This window comes from Passer domesticus, chromosome 1 (assembly GCF_036417665.1).
Source record: "Passer domesticus isolate bPasDom1 chromosome 1, bPasDom1.hap1, whole genome shotgun sequence".
Classification (NCBI taxonomy): Eukaryota; Metazoa; Chordata; class Aves; order Passeriformes; family Passeridae; genus Passer; species Passer domesticus.
The window spans coordinates 72,017,805-72,038,113 of NC_087474.1; the positions used below are offsets into that span (position 1 = coordinate 72,017,805).

Here is a 20,309-nt window from a genome sequence, read left to right on the forward strand (position 1 = left end):
TTAGCAATTTTCTGAGATCTTGGCTTCCTGTAAGACTCCGCAAGATCAGGCTCTTTGCCTTCCTCTCCCTTTTCTTTTACGGTGTGACTGCCTTATACAAAGTGATATTCGTATGCCAGAAGGTAGTATGTGTATGTAGCAGTTACCCTGACCTGACAAGTACTGTAGTGTATTTCTTCTGAAAATTGCCCAAGGTGGGGTTATTTCGCCTGCTTTGACAAATTCTAGGCGCACTATCCGCATTACGCTGTCACATCTACCTTAGGTTCATCTGCAGCTTATTACCGATGGTGTTGTTTTCAACTCTAAATACATTATGGAGAAAGCAAGGAAGCGCACAAACAAACCTATTTTAGCAATCATTTTAAAAGCAAAGCCTCAAGCAATGACACTGTGCAATAGCCTTGAGTGTTTCGGGGTATTTTTATTTGGAATTGGTTCCTTGTTCGTTTTGTTTTTTTTTTTTTTTTAGTTTTTTCTTTTTGTTTTTTTTTTTTTTTTTTGGTTGGTTTTTTTTTTTTTTTTTTTTTATTTGTTTTGCAAGCTGTGTTCTAATTCTTCAGAGAACAGAAAGGGGAGCTTTGAAAAGGTGCTAATAGACCATGAATTTGCAGCAGTGTAGTTCACAGCTAACTAAACACACTCCCACTTCAAGCTCCGGCTGGAGAAAAAACGAGGGCAGCACAGAAGTGAATTAAAAATCATGCTAACAGTCCCAGCAACAACCAGGGCAGCAGCAGCTTATAAGATCAGCCTCGTTTGGCAGGGTGCCCGTCATACCATGGCCTAAGAGGGCTAGGGCAGGAGGATATCTCACGCCTTGCAAAAAGAGGATGGAGTGGGCTGCCAAGGAGAGGGATGGGAGCAAAACAAACATCTTTTAGGCCTATGTTGAATTAACTTGTTTTACAGAACACTGACAGCAAACTTCTAGGTCTTTTCACTGTGTTTGGAGAGTTCTTTAATTTATTTTATACTGTAGACAAATATTCTCTCTGGATCAGCTGTCCTACTGGGAGAGATTACTATCGCAATGCCCCTCCTCCTGCCTGGGGGTATTGTCCCCTCAAATCACCCAGAGATGCTCATGTGCCTTCTCCAAATGTAGCCGTGGTTCCCTGACAGTCTAATCCGATGTAAGCTGCGGCTGCCACAGTCCCTCCTTCCCCAGCTGCTGCCCTTTCCTGTGCCAACAAGGATGCTTCTCTGGTCTCACTCTGAACTGGTCCAGAGAAGACAGAACTAACTTCAAAAAAAAAAAAAAATCTTAACACTGCCGTGTTAGTTCAGCTCCCCGTGGAGCCAGACAAGCACAGCGCTGGTGCAGTACACGGGGTGGGGATATGGATGATTCAAAGGCAGGCAGCCACTGCTCTGGTTTGGATCAGCTTACACCATCTTGGAACAGCACTCCAGGAGGAGCCACCCAATGTCTGCTATTTAAACTGCTCCTGGTGATCTAGTTCTTTCTGCCTGGCCCAAGGGTGTGAGCGGTCCTAAAAAGAGCTTCCTCATCAGATCAGAAAGGGTGGGCAGCCTCCCCTTGCTATCAGCAGCCCTGTCCTCAGACACACCTGCACATTGGGTTTTGTGATCCCTGAAGCCCACAGGGAGTTCCTACATTCTCCATTCATCAGGCAGTGATGAGCAGTCCCCTGTGTAAAGTCAGGAGAAGCTCATGTCATGGTCAAAGCCAGCCTCCCAAGATCCCTCCAGCCAGGGCACTCTGGGCAGATGTGATGAACAACCAGGATCCACGCCTAATGTGACAGATGATTCGAATGTAGAGATACCAAGGAAAGATGGTAGAGACACACCAAAGTATCTCTGGATTGGAAATTGATATAGTTTTTTTCTTTTTTCTCCCTTTCTGAAGTTTAACATTGTTTAAATCAGATCCTGAGTAGTAAGGCAGTAAGTAAAGACGTTTCAAACTCCTGACTTTTTGCACACATAATTACATCTGATGTGTGCATACTGGTGAGGAATATGCAATAGCAAACAACAAACACATAATTAAGACAGTTTTACTATCTCTAAAGGTCACCTGCTTCTTTACGTAGTAGCTGTAGAACAGTTTAGAGCCAAAACCCTGGAGGGCAAAATCAAGGATACAAAAATTAGCCACTAGAGAGGGAGAATATCCCACAAGATATATATTGTGTCTTTACTTGAAAGGCGAGTTTAATTGCCAACTCTTTCATGGTCTTCCCCCACGACCTTAGTTTGATGAATATTTAGTTCTGCTGTACCCACATATATCTGTGAAGGGTACATTCTGTAAAGTATCCGGGTGATAGACAATAGGAAATGAAGATGTTCAGACAGCAGAGGATGAGAACTTTACAAAGTCATCAAGAGAGAAAAAGCCCCTAACTTCCAGAAATGAGAGATGATGGACTGGGAAAAGACCATGAGCTTCTGAGGAAACAAAGGGAGGAACCAGTTAAGTTAGAAGAAAACCCTGAAGGCACATTTTAGATGCCAGACTTGGTACTGGGAAGCATGTCTATACCTACAACTTCCCAGCCTGTGACATTTTACTTATAGCAGGGCATCTGAATGGGTGCGTGATGTAGCTTGGGAAAGGAGCAGGAATAACATCGCTCAGACTTCAAACTGCATGATGTAGGAAAATATCTTAATAGTCTGAAACCACTGCAACACTTTCGTGGGTGGGGGGGATGGGGACGGAAGTGAATAGAAAACATACAGGGAAGGGAAAGAAGGTAAGTAAGGCAAAAATTCTAACCCATGTTGTTGCAGAACGGTGTACTGGACTGAAGACAATAGAACTAAAATTTACTTACTTTTTAAGTAGGTAAACCTGTTCAGCTTACTGTCAAACACCCACCTGTTTATTGCCAATTGCCTGATTGTCAGATGCTAATTTACACCCTGAATGCCTTTGGGTTGAGATCACTGCCCTGTTCCGGAGGTAATCCCGTGGCCAGCAGAGAACTATCCCTTAGGTGCAGTTCATTTGTAACACAATGGAGATTTGCATGCTCTGTCCTAAGAGAAGGACTCCAAACAGTAGCAACACTCAGCCAAGAATGTTATCTGTGCCCTCCCCCACGAAAAAAACTCCATGGATCCAGTTCTGCTTTTTCACTGATTCTCAGGAGGAGTATAAAGATCTTCTCTGCCGGTTGCAGATGTGTTCTATTTTTTTCCTACATCAGATTATGAATCACTCTAAACAATGAAGAAAGGTTATTCATCCCAAATGGGGAAGATCTCACACACTATGTGATGATGAAGAATTTCACCCATTTGTGAAAAAAAGGAGAAAACACTACCCACAGAACTGCAACATCACATCATCTGCACTTTGCTGAATGTTCACAGAACAACATTGGAAGTCATTGAAGTGTCAGATAGTGATTTCATCATGTGTCAGGCCTCCCACTAATAAATGATTCATCTTTCTTAGTACTGACACCTCAAAGAAAGAAGAAAGAAATTAATAAACTTTAAAGTGAGAAGTACTCTACTGATATTATACTTCCCAAATAAACAGAAGCTTATGCACATACAAAGAATGTGTGCATCAATAGAATTTAACCTTCCATTTATCTGAAGTGTACTTTTAAGTTTTAAAACTGAATCTCTTACAGGAAAAAAAAATCATGGAATTCTATGTGTATTATACCATCACAATACAAATTGAACAAAACCTGTTAATTTACAAATATGAAATTTCACAGACCACACTATCCAGTTTTGTGTACTGAAACTGGATTTGGGAAGAAATCTTTTCTAGTTTACATATAAGCGATTAATAGTACACTGGTGGCAATAAAACAGCCCCAACCTCTGAATTCTTTTACAGTAAAAGAAATAAAATTCTTCTTGAATGTGATGAGGAACTTGCTTTTGACTCAAATGAAAATGGGACTGGGAAGAAAATCTGTCATTTTAATAGGAGTTTGCATAATAATTATTTGATGCTTCATAAAGCCAGAACATCTTCCATTGATGACAGTAGCTCTACTGGATGAGCAGGACTAACTAGAAAGCCAAACATCCATCTCCCAGGAGGCAGGAACTTAAATACAAACCCAAACTGGGCCATGTACATAACAAGATACTAACATTATTGCCTGGCTTGCTATGACACCAAAGTTTGGAAAGTCACACACTGAGTTTCCAGGCTTTTTTTTTTCTATTTTAACAAAATGCAATAGATACACAGAACACTCAAATTTCCACATTCTTTGTAAAAAATAAATAGTTAGGAAAAGAAAGCGGTTCTAAAAGTATCATAGCTGGAAGAAAATAAAAGCTGTAACATGAATTTAAACCTTATGAAGCATTAAAGAATCCACATGGGAGAGAGACCTAACAAATGACCCCTCTGTAGGAAAAAAGAGACAATTGTACTTCACTATGAAACCATGAGGCACCAACCGAGAGAAAACCAGGCTTTGCTGGTTCTGCCACTAATAGAGCTCCTTTGACTGTAGGAGATTTTTTTTCCCCTCGTCAAAACAGCATCTATTATAAACAAAACACTTCAATCAGTAGACTCAAAGCTGGATAGCATACAGATACAGAATTTATCCCACTTGATTCCTCTCTCCTGGAGAGGGGAAAAGAATTAGACAAAGATGATAAAGTTTGGACTTGGACTTGGAGACCCATTCTCAGCAGAAATAATTAGGCTGGTAGGAAAACTGCTGGGGACAGAAAAAAGCCACAGACCTCTAAGGTCTTCTGTCCTACCTAAGCAGGTACTTCTTGCTTTGTCTCACTCTGAATATGTATACCAGAGTTAGCAATATGATGCAGTTCTTAAAAGCAGTAATACAGTAAAGCAAATTATTATTTGCTGTTACCCCACCTCTGTTCTGGTAGAATTAATCTGGGCATTCAGGATAAAGATGATGTCCAGTTTCTCCATCAGTTTGATTTAGCATGACCTCTTCACTGTCAGCAGAGGAATGTAAAAGATGGCAATGAACATTTGTACGTAAGAAAATTTACATGGCTGTGGGGCAGGATGCCTGGATGATCAAAAAGCAAAGAAAATACTTAAAACACTTCACCATGAAATCGTTTTCTTCCCTTTCCCCCACCCTCCCCCCCATGTTAAATCAGGTAGAAAAGTGTGATAATATTAAGGCTTAATCCAATTTAAATAAATTATTTTCTTGTAAATGTTAAAACAATCATTACATGCATCATTTACCCCCTCTTCTGCCCATAGTCTTAAATTATGCTCCATTATATCCAGATGGAAAAAATATGCAGAAAATGTTTCTTAAATATCGGAAATTTTGTTGTTGATGATACTCAGAGGTAAAAGTCATTAAGGAGTACTAGCAAAAAAAAAAAAAAATCTTAAAAAGCATGATGGGATTTTGTGTAGCAAACTTAATTAAGAAATTTCTTTGCTAGGTAACCAACAATATTTTATTACAAGCTTAAGGTATAAGATCATTATAACTCTCTGTCGTGCTTGGCAGCAAAGAAAGAACACATGCAAAGAACAATCTTGTTCCTACAATTAATTACAAATGTACAAATGAGTGATATATCAGGCCCTGTCTACACTGCACAGTCGTGCATTTATAACCATTTCACCATACACAGTTATTAAATTCATGCTTTGCATCTACAGTAGCTAGATACCACATCACAGCCACGGGTAATTATGTTTATTCATGCACAGCTACCACCAGCCAGAACTGTATGTATGTGTCAGTCCATTTTAGCAAAATCTACATCAAATAACCAGTAGTGCAGGTCTCTTCAGCTAGCATTTTTTTCCTTTTGAAGCAGGCAGACTGGAAGCAAGATAGGAGAAGGCAAGCCAGAAAAGAATGGGTGGCAAAGAGCAGGTGGTGACATCCAGCAGGCTTCAGCCACGGCCATTCTGGGTCAGTTGATATGGTGACAATCAGCCAACTCAGAATCCCTAGGCAACCCATCCTGTTTATCTCACAAATCCTTACTGTCCCAAAAAGGGTCTGCTATGGAAGAGGTGAGAAATTCTCTCCCCACCAGCAACATAAATGGCTGAGGAGGAAACACCCAGGCACTGGGAAGCCCCTGGCTGCTGCTGGGGACCTCCACGTGTGGTCTGAGGATTGCCAGTGGAAGAGCCCCGCAGAAAGGCTTCTGCAGCACTCGGGACAATGAGCAATGGGACACTGATGAATTCTCCTCAGTAGAGAAGTCCATCCTAAACCCTCCCCTCAAAAAATTTCAGTTGATCCAGCTGAGCTACTGGATCACAGTGGGGTGCCAAGTCTGTGTGTCCAGCAAGAGCAGAATACAGCTGATAGCTACAGAAGAAAACAGTTCAGAGTGTATCCATTTAAAGACTGAGCCAAGTCACAAACCAAGGAGAAATCCCTGCTGTGACTACAAGGACACAGCACCTACACACACTTTAGACACAGACCTAACCACATTGCTCAAGGCTTTTAACACTGATCTCATAGGCAGGATTTAAAAATCACCACTCTTGCTATTCTCTTCCAAGGCCAGCAAAGGATATTTTGTTTTAACATCAAGCCTTCAGTTCATGCTTCTCCCTAGGAACATTTGTTTCACTCGGCTTTCCAAAATCAGTCCTAGCCAGAAAACTGAATAACACCAGTCTCACTGAGAAGTGTGTCAACAAACCCAAACCACTGCAGCTCTGAGCATGTTAACTCACCAGACAGATTACTGGTTTATACAGGGAATTCCAGTCTTTGACTCACTGGTCCATAACAGTGTTCCCACGCCATTCCCTCATCCAGACAATTCCCTCATCTAGAATGGTTTGCTAAGAAAGCCTGAGATTATTTGTGTTATGTTCCATGCAGAGAAACTACAACATACAAACATATTATTATATAGTGATGAGATGCTCCGGTTTCAAAAGCCATAAATTCTGAACAAGATTAGCTTGGGTTTAAAATTCATCTTCCTGGGTTCACAAGAGGAGCCATCTCATATCCCAGATAGGCAAGCTGACATATTACAGTTTATCTAACCACATGTAATGCACACTCTAGAAAGGGCTACTAGGGCTGTTGCCCACACTTTTTGTGACAGCTGCAGGTGTAATATTCTCCTATCAACTGATGAAAGAATAGTATAGGAACTCAATATGACAAACAATTTTGTTTTAAATTTACTGGCAGTTTCAAAACTTTTAATTAATGAACAAAATTGACTGTGTACATGCATGGTGCAAAGCCGGATAAACTGTCTTGGCTACTAGAGGCAGACTTGGCTTTCTGCATTGATTTACCATCTCAGGCTAATTTACCTTCCAAAGGTAAACAATCATACTTTTTAGTGGTATAAATGAGCAGATCCAGACCCCTCTACTTCATCAGCTAGACTGCCAGGGGCACTCAGACTGGCTTGTTCAAAGCTAGCTTTGGTACAGCTTTAATCTGCAGTACGGATCTAACCTCTGTTTATAAGAAATGCCACAGGTGGAGCAACTCCCACATCCCTGTCCCCCCTGCCGAAATGCAGGGAGTGATGACTACAGCAGATCCATCAGAGTTCAAGTGGAAGAGGGAAGAGCAAAGGTGGCTGCTGGAACGCTGCCCACAAGGATCTGCAGAGCTGCCTGTGTATTTCTGATCCTGGGGAAGCAATAACCTGATAGTGCTCTATTCTGCTCTCTTGGCAATACACTGGCTTCAAAAAACATGTTTCTATTGTTACCAGATATTCACTTTAATAAACAAACTTTAATAAAACAAACAATTTAAAAGAAAGGCCAAATCCTCTCACACAGCATTCCTCACAAGCCAATTATGGAGAACCACTCTCCTGGGCCAATGAGCAATCTCTTCCCAGGCCAGGCTCTGAGCAGGAATGGAGCCTTGCTGCAGCTGCTAGGCAGGAAGGGCTGGGCCCACTGGGGCTTTGAAATAAAACAAATCTGCTTGTTTGGCAGATAGCTATTTCTTCATGGACTGATCAGCAGGAGGGATCAGGGAAGCTGGCTGGCTGCTGGTGTGTTGCATGCATGTCAGTGAAGAAGTCTTCAGCTGTACCCGAATCCCTTAAGAATTACAGTGATGTGTGACCAACACTTGGTTGGGCTATCCATTCTCTATTGTTGTTGTTGCTGGTATTTAAAAAGCAATTCAGCTTTTACCATGACTCACTTGTACACAATATCCTTAATCTACAAACACTCAAGGATGATAATTCAGCTTTATTACCCATATTCCCTGAACCCACATTTCATAAAGCATAAGCACACTCAAGAAAGAATTATTCCTAAAATAGCCAGGCATGTACATTTCTACCTTCTCTTCAGGAAAGCAGTTCAAAAACATAGGTCCTTGTAACACTTAAAATTGCTAACCCAAGCCTCTTGATAACAGCAGGCGATATCTTAAGAAACAGCTGGGGTTTTATCTTAGCCTCTCACACCAAGTTACTACATACCATGAGCCCTGCTTACACAGGCGCTGAACTGACAGAAGACATGGCAGGAGCCAAACAGAGCACAAATTCCATCTCACATCAGCAGAAGACTGAAACTGCACATCCAAAGCCAGCACATATTACAAGTTCAATAAAAAAAGACCACCATTGAAGTTATTAAACTGTCTATCACAAACAAGAAGTAAATATACCCTGGTTTTTGGGCAATAAAAGCTATTCCTAAGAACAAGCAAGCTGTTCTCATACTTTATTTCCTACACTCTGCTCTTTGCTTAATGATTTCATGGTGTTGACTCTCTGCATTGCTGGGGTACCTCAAAAACTGGTCAAAAATCAAAAGCAATTGAGAGCACCCTGCACTTTGTAGGATCAGGCCTTTTCTATATTGTTACTGAACACCGAATGGTCTGATAACCTTCCTTATGACTAGAACAACTTGCTGCTTCTGCCTTTTCAGTAGGAGCCATCACTCTGTGTGTTACTTGATTAGTTACAAACATGGCCTTTTATTAAAAAACCAGCTTCCACCATGCTCAAAATTTATTCTATTTGCCTATAATACAAATGATGTTTCAAACATCTGAAATTTATGGTCAGTTACAAGGCAAAATGATGGCTAATTTTTGGCTAGTAAATTGGATACGAGCAGCATAGACCCTGCCAGCACTGGAGCCAAACTCAATGCCTGATTCACCACTTTTCCATGCTATTCATTGGCTGGAATCAGCTCTGGGTAACTGAGCTGGCTGTTTTTCCCAACAGGAAAACTGAGTGTGTCCTGTGCTTGGGAGGAGCATCAATACTGCCCATGCAGATGGGCTTCAGCATGCAGCATCTCATCTCAGAGCCCTATGTACTCTCTCTCTCTCTTTGCAAATTAAGCCCTGGAAGACAGGTTCTGCACACACAGCTGATGTACAGACAGGTAAAGCAGACATGCAAATAACAGATTTATGGAATGCTACTGGCTGAACTGGGAGTCTCTAGAGCCTCTGGTCCACCCTGGAGCACCAAAACCTGTGCTGCCTCTTCCCTTCCTCCCACAAAATCACCAGATCCACCTTCTACAGCAAAACCAGCCTTTGCCCCTTTCCATCTGCCTACTCCCTGCCCTGTTCCCTGGTCCTTCTCCATTCTCACAACCTACAGGCTTCTCCAGTCCCACCCTCCTCTTTCTCCTCTCAATTCTTCCCCCACTCCCATGCCACTTTTCACCAATGAAATACCAGCAAGGCAGTCATCTTTCCCTCCCCTGCTCCAGCACTGCCCCATGCGTCTTCTGGCCGCAGAGAGGGTCTCCCCTTGCCCATCAACATGGTCCTCTGATGACAACTTTGAGAGTATTAGTTCCACAAGCCTGATATTCCCCATGGCTCAAAGTAAGCATCATACTCTTCATATGAGGGCGAAAAGGGAGGAAGAAAGACAGACTTTCAAATGAGTACAGAGAAGTAAGAAGAAGAGGAGGAAGAAGGATGGAGTGCTTCTCTCCACCCCCTCTTCCTTCCACAAAGACACTCCTGTTCTCCTTCTTCCTCATAAGGAAGCCATGTAAAAGCCTCTTACTTCAATTTAATTAACTGGTTTAAACTACTAACTCAACTAAAACAGTTCACATTCATGCAAGATTAGAGTTTATGTAGCAACTTGCACTGAAACAAAATCAGAAGTTCATATCAATTTGACAATTTTTGTTCAAGCTTGTGTATTTCTGAGGATTTTCTTCCAGCTTCTATGCCTCAGGAGTTACTATCCCACAATCCTACATCTCAACAGATGCAGGGCAACTGAGCAAACTGCAGTAAATGCTGAACAATGTGGCAAGGACAAGCAACCTTACATTGCTAGCTGTAAAAAGGAGTGAAATAAAATTCAAAGAAAAGAAAAGCTGACAAAGTACTGAAGCACTAAATTAAATAGAGAAAAGGCAGACAAAGAGCCAACTGAGGAGATTTGTGGTGCTTTTTCTGCGGTGCTTCCTCCGAGAACATCATGACAGTCCACAAGTGATATGTTTCCATCAGTTCTGTGCGCTAAAGGAAAGTATTAATTCTCTTTTACAGTCTGTAAACTGAGGCAGTCAGAAATGAAGATCTGAACAGTCTCAAAATACCTAAAATCCAGGTCCTGCTCGCATTCAGCACTGCATATTCTGTATTCAAAGGATACAGCTTCCAGCAGCCTTTGATGCAGATGCACATGTGTAGTCCTAAGAGAACCCATAAAATGAGGAACGATGCAAGACCTACAACAGGAACACTTTAGCAACCACAGACATACTTATTTCCCCATCTCCTCTTCTACATTTTCAAGTGGGAGAACAAAGTATCCCACACACTAGGAGATTTGGATCCAAGAGCTATGACAGTCACAAGCCACAACTCATCACCTACCTGACAACTGTAGCTATTTATGTACAAATTAGTAGTGCTGACCTGGCCACTATTAAAAGATTGATGTAAATGGCTTACCCAGCATCACACTTCTTGGCAGAGGATCAACTTCTCCAAAGCAACATTCAGCTGCCTTAACAATGAGATTATGTCTTCCCTTCTTACACTCACAGGAACACAGGAGGGTAAGAGTTCAACAGACAACACTCTCTCTCCTTCAGCATGTACTCTAATTCATCCCCAGAGCAGACACACTTACTGCACCAAATAAAACCCAATCATTCTATGGAGGTGGGGGGAAAAGTCTGTAATTTATTTTAAGATTATTGCAAAGCAATATATAGATGTATGGATAGAATTAATACTGCATAAGCATTTCCCCAATTCTGGCATTTCGTAACTTTTGAGTGCTTAACTTAGCCACTTTAGTATCCTTTCACTCTGACCATCTGTGTAGTGTCTGTCTGCACGTGCAAGTATGGCCACTTAAAGGATCCTGGAGATGCCAGACACCATGTCTCAATTACCCAGAGGACTTTAAATCTAGTGCATAAATCCATGGTGCATGAATCCACCCTCTGTGCATGTGATGCAGAATCTATTACACAGGTAGAGCATAAGTGAATGCTGGAAGCTGCCTGTTGGGAAACCCTTAGACCCAGATGCAGAGGCAACACCTTGTGTGTCCAGCAGTCTTCTGTGTTGCATGGTCATTATGTTTGCATTTCACGTAAATATGAACAAACAAATACATTTATACATGTATTTCACAAGTAAAAGAGGCTGGGGGGAAGTGGCCAAACTGAGTACCAGTAACTGGCTACTCGTATCTCTTATTTCCCTGTGGGAACAAATAAAAGAAAGTTCCACTTCCCTCTTCCCCAAGGGGTTAATTCACTGCAGTAGCTGGTTTTCTCTTAAGTAATAGTCCAATGCTATTTTTAATATTCTACTCCAATATTACTGCAATGTGTTATGGAGCTTTAAAGACCAAAGCAAAACAATGAGGCAGACTACGAATACAGGACAGCTAGGATGTAAAGCATGACAGGAAGGGGAGGGGAACACCAATCAGGAAATATGGAAACCAGAATGTGGGGTCTAGGCATCAACTCAAGCCAGGGGCAAGGGATCTATAGTCAGAGGCCCCTCTCTGATGGCCTCCACATCCTTCTTTGTTGCTAGAAGAGCTGTCTGCCTGTGGTAAATTTCCATGTTCTTAAACTTGAAACAAAATATGCTAGACATAAATGCTGTCATTGCTTGTCACACAAAAACCTAATCTGTAGCAATATGTATTGATTTGACAAACCTGGGCGTCCACTTTTAAAGTCTCTTCACCTACTCCACCAAGCTTCCAAGAAGCAATTCAAACCTCAAAAAAAACCCTGAGAATACCCCACACATCTCTGCGGATGGCCAACCAGATTCTAGGGCTAGAAGCAAGTTCTGTATCTATCAGCACAAAGCTATCAACCCTCTCTCAGCTTCATCCTTCTCAATGTAAAACACATTTTGCTTTAATCCCCACAAGATATAAGGTCTCAGAATTCTATTGTAGGAAACCTGTTCAACACTAGAGAATTTTTTTTTCTTTTTTGAGGCATAATTCAGGTAAATATGAGTTGAAGAAAAGGTATCCAGAAGTGGTCTTTATGAACTGGTAAGCAGCCATCTGTCCACAAAGATTCACAACCTGCCCCCAGGACAAGGCTCTTTTATGGCCAAACTTGTCTGGCATCACGCCCTTTGTTTGCCGACTGGGGAATTGTGGCTCCCGAATTCACCCCATGATCTTTCTGCCTTCCCCGTACTGCTTGTGCCTATTGTTTTATCTGTTTGACCAATAAGAAGAGATAAGAACCAAAAAACTTTTAAAATCATATAATTTTCCTTATGAACTACATATTCTTTTTTATTAATTTTGACCAGTTTTGGCCAGCACCCATAGCAGGATCTTCCACATGAACTTACTTAAAACTCTTGCCCCAGAAATCTGAGAACACTACAAACCAGTCTGCACATACATCTGCCTTCCAAGACCAAAAGTGCCAAAATCAGTAGTCCCTAATAAAAATTAAAACAAACAAACAAACAAAAACCCAAACAAACAAACAAACAAACAAAAACCCCCACCAAATAAAAATAAACAGTCATAGGTAAGTCAGCCATGATGAATGTTCTCTTCCTATAACCTCAGAGGGATTTTATCTTCATTGAGATGTGAACTAGGCAAATATGAAAACTCTAGTAGCTGGAGAGGTATCACTAAGGTTCATTTTGAATGAAGTTTCCTTTCACTTTTCACTGGATTGTGTGCTGGAAAGTTATATTATATGCTAGAAAGTGACCAAGTTTCACCTCTTGCTCAGAGATAACTGCATCTAGGATGCTTAGTATGCACAAGTCCAAATGAATAATGTATGAAATGTGTTATGCTCATGCAAAGAAATAATCCACAATATCCTCACTCTGCAAAAAAACCTGATCCTAAACAAACCATGCAAACCAAGAAATCTTCCTTCCCACCCAAAACAAAAAACCCCAACAAACCCAAAGAAACAAAAAAATCCCCGAAGTTTTTTGTACAATAGTATTATACTCAGACCACTGAGGTTATTGGAAAGGTTGACACTGCACAGTGACTAAGAACTAGCTGTAGAACACATAAATCTAGTGTGGGAGCTCCTTTGCAAATGTGTGTAAATGTGTGTAAAAGTATTATTTACAATGAAGGAATGAATGAGAAGGAAACAAGGGAAAAAAGGAACTGGGAATCTCTATCCTGCTAACAGTAGTCACTTCTCAAACATCTTCAAGCAGAGTTACAGTTGGAAGTGACTATGATGAAAGTCACAATGAAACTAGAAAAAAAAAGCGATCAAATGTAATTGCAAACACTGACATCAATAGCAGTTAACCTATGATACTAAGTGCTATTGTACCAGCATTTAATTAATTTTGCAAACCAGTCCAGCATCTGTATTTAAAAGGTCAGTCCCCAAAATGTACACAAGCTAGAACTGAAAGGCAAGACCCACGGCGGATACACGATACCCAGCATGTGCACAATACAATGCTCTGTGTAACAGAACACAAAAGTAAATAGAGCCACGGATCTATGGGAAAGGTTTCTGCCACCCAGCCTCGAGAAGAAAATTCATTAGTTTGCACTGACAGTAAGCTCTTGTTCAACACATGGCACAAAAGCCAGTAGCAAACATAGCAACACCGAGACTTTTAAGACCACTCAGGAAGCAGTCTCCCAAGTAAGGGGCGGGAGAATAGTTGGGTTTGCTACCTTATGCCATCTGAGAAAAGCCAGGTAGGTTTTCCATGAAAACCTTTTGCTCAGTTGTTGACTCAGCAATACGTGAATGGCTATCTTTGTCTCTTCTGGCTTTCCAAAATGCCTCCTGGAGAAGCACAGACTCGTTGCTACTAATTGAAGAAAAGCCAAAACAAAAGCATTTTCTTCCAAGGACATCCTAGGCCTTCATGCTACACAAACACCTTAATAAAAACAAGTGAGGGCAGGAAGTTAAACAGTCCTATGCGAAATGTGCATATTTCCAATTTCAAGGAATGAAAACCTCATTGAAGACTTACTCTTAAGAAGGAATCTATGTTTTCCTATAAGAGACCTAAAGGAAAGGTTTCAAAAGACTAACCTGATCACAAGTAGTATTATCATAAAAGCTTTGATATTGGATGAGGCCAAGCACAGACCATTTTATACACCAATTTTTATTAAACAAGATTAGGAAAGGAGTCCTGAAATAATTAGCAATAAACATGAAGAAGTTAAGGGAAACTAGAGAAATTATGACGTAACTTTATTCCGTTCAGCATCTTAAACATTATTTTTATTGCATTTCTAAGGTAAAGGGAGAACACCATGGTCACTTATTTACATAAGTGAGGAAGGATTGTCTCATGGCAAAGACTCAAGGCTAGGTACTGGTGAGTGAGGTTCTGGCAAGTTCTGTGTCCTGTTCTCTTGACTTTGATCACTGCCACTCAAGAGTCTTGCACAAAAATTGTCATTCCTATGGAGCAGATATAACATGTTCCAGAAGGGAACTGAGCATAGAAACTGCACGTGGAAGACAGCGTAAAGCCCCTAAAGCATCACCCAAGTGTAGTCATTAGCGTAAAAGTACAGCACCTCACAGTTCATGGTGAGTCCTCCAGAAAAGCACAAACACAACTGGGTATGGTGATACCTCACACCAAGGGAGACCATTAATGACACTCCTAGAGGCACACTCCTAGAGGAAATGTAATTATAGGATATTAGGAGTTGGAAGAAACCTTAAAATCACGTAGTTATAGCTCCTGCTGTCTGGGAAAGGACAATTCCCTCTAGATCAGGAGATCTCCAACCTGGCTTTGAACAATATGGAGTCTCCGCAGAATATTTTCTTTTCCAGGCTGAACAGTCCCAAACATTCCCAGCCTGTCTTCGTAGGGAAGGTGCTTTAGTCCCCTCACCAAGTTCGTGACCCTCCTCTCTGCTTGCTCCAACGCCTTAACTCAATTAAGGACCTGCTGGGCTTTTGGTGAAAAAGGACATTCCACTTCCATAACAGTTTACTTTGTTTTTGTTTTAATTAAAGAAAAATTACACTTGAAGTGAATCGGGAGTTGGAAGTTCGGGATTTCGCACCGACACCGTGTTTCCAGGAGCCGCCGGCGGGTCCAGCGGCAGAGCCCGGCGGGGCTGGGCAGGAGGCGCCGGGCAGCCCGCGGAGGTCGGGCCGCCGCCGGGGCTGTGGAGCCGCGGGCTCGGGGCGGCATTTCAAAGCGCACATCCATCCGCACACAGAGCCTATTCCCGGGCCCCGCGGCCTCGGGACACCCTGGAGACACCGAGCGGGCCCCGCACGGCGCAGCGCAGCCCGCAGTGTCCCGAGCTGACACCGGCAGGCAGGCAGGCAGGCAGTCCGTCTGTCTGTCTGTCTGTCCGGCAGACCCAGACCGCCGCCTCCTCCTGTGGGCGCAGCGCACAGACACCAAGTTTTCGGGCCGCCACTTCCCAGCCCAACCCAGACACATTAATCCCCGCGCTCTGCCTGCAGCCTCCCGCGGCGCCTGCCTGCCTCCCCACTCCCTGTCAGCGATTCCCAATAAACTTCCCCCTCACCCTCCTCCCTCTCCGGCCGTACCTCTCCCTGCCCCCCCCGCCCAGCCTCTACCACCGAGCGCCGCGGAGGGGGGCAAGTTGGGGGAGACAAGCGGGAGGGGGAAACCAACGAGGGGGGTGGGGGGTTAGTGGTGTTGGGGAAGGACGAGCGTGGCGAAGGGGGTTCCTTGCCCAGCAGCCAATCGGCCGCGGGGCGCGCGGCGCACGCCGGGAGGTGTAGTTCTCCGCCGTTCGCCATTTTGTGGCGAGGGAACTACAACTTTCCCCACGAGCAAGGACGATTCTTGGGGCCTGCGCGGCCGAACGTGACTTTCAGGTGCTGCCAGCGCGGCGGGCCCCCCGTGCGTGTCGAAGCCGGGGGAGGCGCGGCGGGCGCAAGGACGGAGCGGAAGGACAGCCCTTGGCAGGCGGGAGGAGTGAGGAGGCTGCAGCGGGGCGGGGAGGGGGGCAGGGCACGGCGACAGAGCGTGCTGCGCTCGTGAGGGACCGTCGTCAAACTCCCGGCTCGGGTTTCGGCGTAGGGCTCGCGGCGACCTTGGCTGCCGGGTGGCCACGTTTAAATGCCGAAAGAAGGGAGGTGGGAAGAGGGGTGGGGGGTGGGAGAGGGAAGCGCATGACGCCTGACCCGCATGGAGTGTTCAGCGAGGCCTGTTGCATGCGCTGAGCGCGGCGGGGGCCCGGGCGCTGCGGCCGCTGCCGCGGTTGGGAATTAAGGGCGAGCCCTAGGCGGTGTATGCATGTATGTGTGTGTGCCGTGTGTCCGTGTGTGTATATATATACACACGCACACATACATACATATATACATATATATATATACACATACACACGCGCGCGCGCGCACACGCACGCACGCAGACATTTATATTAACAACAGAGGAGGGGAAAGAGGGGGAGAAAAAAAAAAAAAAAAAAAAAAGAGCCAGGTCCATTTAAAGTTGCTGGCGGAGAGCTGTTCCCATTGGCTGGGGGGAGCTGGAGGAGCGGAGACACACACGGTGCGTGCAGCCCTCGCTGCCGCCGCCGCTGCTGCCGCCGGAGCCGCCGCCGCTGCTGGAGTTGTCCCTGCCGCTTTCCCTGCTGCAGCGGCACAAACGTGACTTCCAACGTCCCGGTTATTTATCTTCTCCTCCCGGCCCCTTTCCTCCTCCAAGATGTAACTACAGCTCTGACACTAAGGACCTGCAGATCGCTTAGGCGGCTTGAGAAAGAGAAAAGGGGATATCAAGGGCGTCGTTTTTTGTGTTTAGGGGGAAATTTTCCATTATAATGCTTCACTAAAGTGATTTTTTTTTGTTTCCTTCGCATTCGTCTTTTTTATTTTTTTTTCTTCCGTCCCCCATTTCTCGGATTTATTGCTAGGAGAATCACATTGTGAGGAAAGAAACTCGGATTACAAGATACCACTACAAACAACCCCCTCCCCCCTGGATTTTTTCGGTATTTTTTATTTTTTTTTTTAATTGTCTCGGCTTTAATTCATGAAGCAATTGTCCCCTTTTGCAATCAGAATTTGGATACCAGAATGAGCAAAGAAAGACCCAAGAGGAATATAATTCAAAAGAAATACGTAAGTGGTCATAACATACATCGTTTGACTCCCAGTTTTAGGAAATGGCAGTGAATGTCAAGTTTATAGCTAATCTTGCAGCTCTAAGGCTTTGGGAACAAATGTGATGCTGAATTTGATTTTTCTGTGGTGTGGTGGGGGAGTTTCAGAGGCCCCTTTTAACGGGGAAGCCTGCTATCCAGTTCGGTTATAAAACCAGATTTGTGTAGCGATTCCTCCAGTGAATAAATGTATTGACCTCAAATGACACAATCATAATCTAGTTTTAGATGAAACGCGAGGAGCTCGGGGGGCTGCCACGATAGTGTCACCCAACTGCATTTCCAAGCGGTTTTCTTAATTCTGTGCTTTTGCATGCTAAAATAGGTTTGTTGTTGGTTTTTTGGGTTGGTGGTTTGTTGTTTTTTTTTTTGGGGGGGGGTGGTGGATGTTTTTCCTTTTATTTTCTTTTTTTTTCCCCCCTTTTTTTTTTTAATTATCTACGTGTGTCTGTCCCCGTCTGGTGAAGCGGCGGCGGTGGTTGTTGGAAGCCCTTTAAGTTGAAACCGAGTGTCTGGTTATGGCGAGCTGGTTTCTCGCAGTACCACATCTCCTTCTCCTGTGTGCGATCCTCGGCTGCTCTGCCTTGCGATAGACACCGGAGCAGCCGGGGATCGCCTTACGGGCAGCGCGTTCCTCGGGATTGACTGGAATAATGAGGAAAATGGCTCGGTGCTGTTTTAAAAATAATTCATTATGATGGCTCGAAAATTTGGGCTAATCCAGCGCAGCCTGGGCTGTATTTCTGCCTCTCTTTATTCAGCCGCTTAACCAATCCCTCGTAATTGTCTAATCCTTTAAACATATAAATGTGGATGGGTAGTTGGATTTTTGTTCGTGCTCCAGTTACGTTTTGATTGGCACAGGACAGTTTTTCCTTACGTTTGGAAAAGCGGGGGGGATTATCCATATATGCAGTAGAGCGAATAATGATTTTTATCTCCATGTTAAAAAAAAAAAGACAAATTTTGGGGGGTGGATATGGGGGGAAATACATAGAAATCCTCGCTTTTGGGCGTGTTTGATGCGAGGCTTTAAAAGTTGTAGTTTATATCGCGTCTTGTCGTCTGCGCCGATTTCTTTCAGCGGAGGGGTGTCCCTTGGCAGGGAGGGTGACCTTCGGGACACTTTGCCTCGGTATTCTGTAGATTTGGTAAAAACTGCAGTTGACTCCAGCTGACTGCCGCTGTGGATTGCCCGCCCCGCTGCAGCGCTGCCCGGGGGAGGCGGCGGAGCGATGCGTGTGTGGTTTTGGGGACGAAGGGCAGGGGGGGCTGCGCGCCATGCCCAAGCTGCCCCCCTCCTCCTTTCCACCCCCCCCGCACCCCCCGAAATTTCCGAATTAAAATACATCCGCATTGCAGAGGAGAGGGGAGCCCGGGGCCGGCGAGTTTAAAGTATGGCATCGAAACGGGAACGGCGGGTGGAAAGTCTGGCGAAACACGCGAGGCGTCCACGTTTCCCAGGCAGGCAGACAAAAGCGGGGCGGGGGGAAGGAAACCGCGGTGTTGTTAATTAAACGGGGCGGGGGGGGGGGGCGACAGGAAAATGGGGAGAGATCGCCCCAAAGCCCGGCTCCCCCCGGGCTCCCCGGGGCGAACAATGCGGCGCCGCTCCCGCACCGCCGGGCAGGGGCCGAGAGCGCGGCTCCCGGGGGAGGAAAGACGAGGGCGGACAATGTGCAGGGGTGCTCGCTCTCCCGCTCACAACTTCGCGGCGGCGCTTGTATTTAACCCTTCTCGCCCCTCTCCTCTTCTCCCCCCCAGCCCCTCCCCACGTTCGTTTTTCTGCAGGGGGCGGCGGTGCCGGCGGGGCGCGCTGCCGGCGGCGGCAGCAGCAACAGGTTGCCGGGGCTGTGACGGAGCCCGCGGGCCGCCGGCCACGCCGCCGCCCGGCCAGGTTCGCCCCGCTCCCCGTGACGTCACAAAGGGACGGGCCTGCGCGCCGCGGAACCTTCGGCGCCCCCCCAGCGCTGCGCCCCCCCGCCCCGTGACGTCAGAGCCGAGGCGGGGCGGGGGCGGGAGGAGCCCCCGGGGCAGCGCTCGGCGGCGCCGCGGGGGAGGGAGGGAGGGAGGCAGGGCCGGGGGGCGGCCCGGGCCAGGTGAGCAGGTGCGGGGCCGCCCCGCCGCCCTCCGGGTGGGAGGAGAGCGCCGGTCACGTCGCCCTGTGGCGACACGCGTGGTGGCACGTCTCCTGCCCGTGACCTTCGGGCGCTACGGCAGCCCGGCGGAGCGCGCCGCCGCCTCCTCCTCTTCCCCGCCGGTGCCAGCACGAGCTTCGCCTGCACCTGGAACAATGGTGCCGGTGTCGGGCCCTGCTGCCCACCCCGGGTCCCCGGTGCCCCTAGGCCGGAGGTGCTGCTGCGCCGAGAGGAGCGAGGGCACAGCCGCCGCACGGGCACCAAGTGGTGCTTCATGGCCCCGCTCCTCTCGTGTCACTGCGAGTTGTCACACAGTCACAGACGGTTTGGGCTGGAACGGGACCTTGGAGATCACCTAGTTCCAACCCCCCTGCCGTGGGCAGGGACACCCTCCCCTAGATCAGCTTGCTCAGAGCCCCATCAGCCACAAGGCTTAGACTGGCCTTGTGTCAGGAGTGGAGCCTGTTCAGGCTGCTGCTGCTGCTGTTTTTTTCTTTTCAGCATTTGCAAAATGAATTCTGAAAACAAGAAGGTAGTGAGAACAATGGAGGAAAGCCTCCGTTGTGGGCTGCCGTCTGCAGGGCTTGGCTCCCTGCTCCGTAAGTG

General features: G+C 45.6%; 1 protein-coding gene across 6 annotated transcripts in view; it reads left to right on the forward strand.

Annotated features, from left to right (window-relative positions):
• The first annotated feature begins 16,135 nt into the window (after positions 1 to 16,135).
• The window catches only part of JARID2 (jumonji and AT-rich interaction domain containing 2), a 212,241-nt gene continuing 208,067 nt past the window's right edge, over positions 16,136 to 20,309 (forward strand). Inside the window, exon 1 of one of the 6 annotated variants that reach the window (XM_064423613.1) lies at positions 16,136 to 16,270. Coding sequence is in view for 1 of the 6 variants with exons in the window: in XM_064423578.1 (XP_064279648.1) it covers positions 17,480 to 17,524 (45 nt within the window). In the remaining 5 variants the exon portion in view is untranslated. Of the gene's footprint in view, positions 16,271 to 16,509; positions 16,532 to 16,871; positions 17,525 to 18,900; positions 19,030 to 20,278; positions 20,303 to 20,309 lie in introns of those variants that run through there. The other 5 variants (XM_064423669.1, XM_064423578.1, XM_064423623.1 and 2 more) reach the window with 5 other exon arrangements.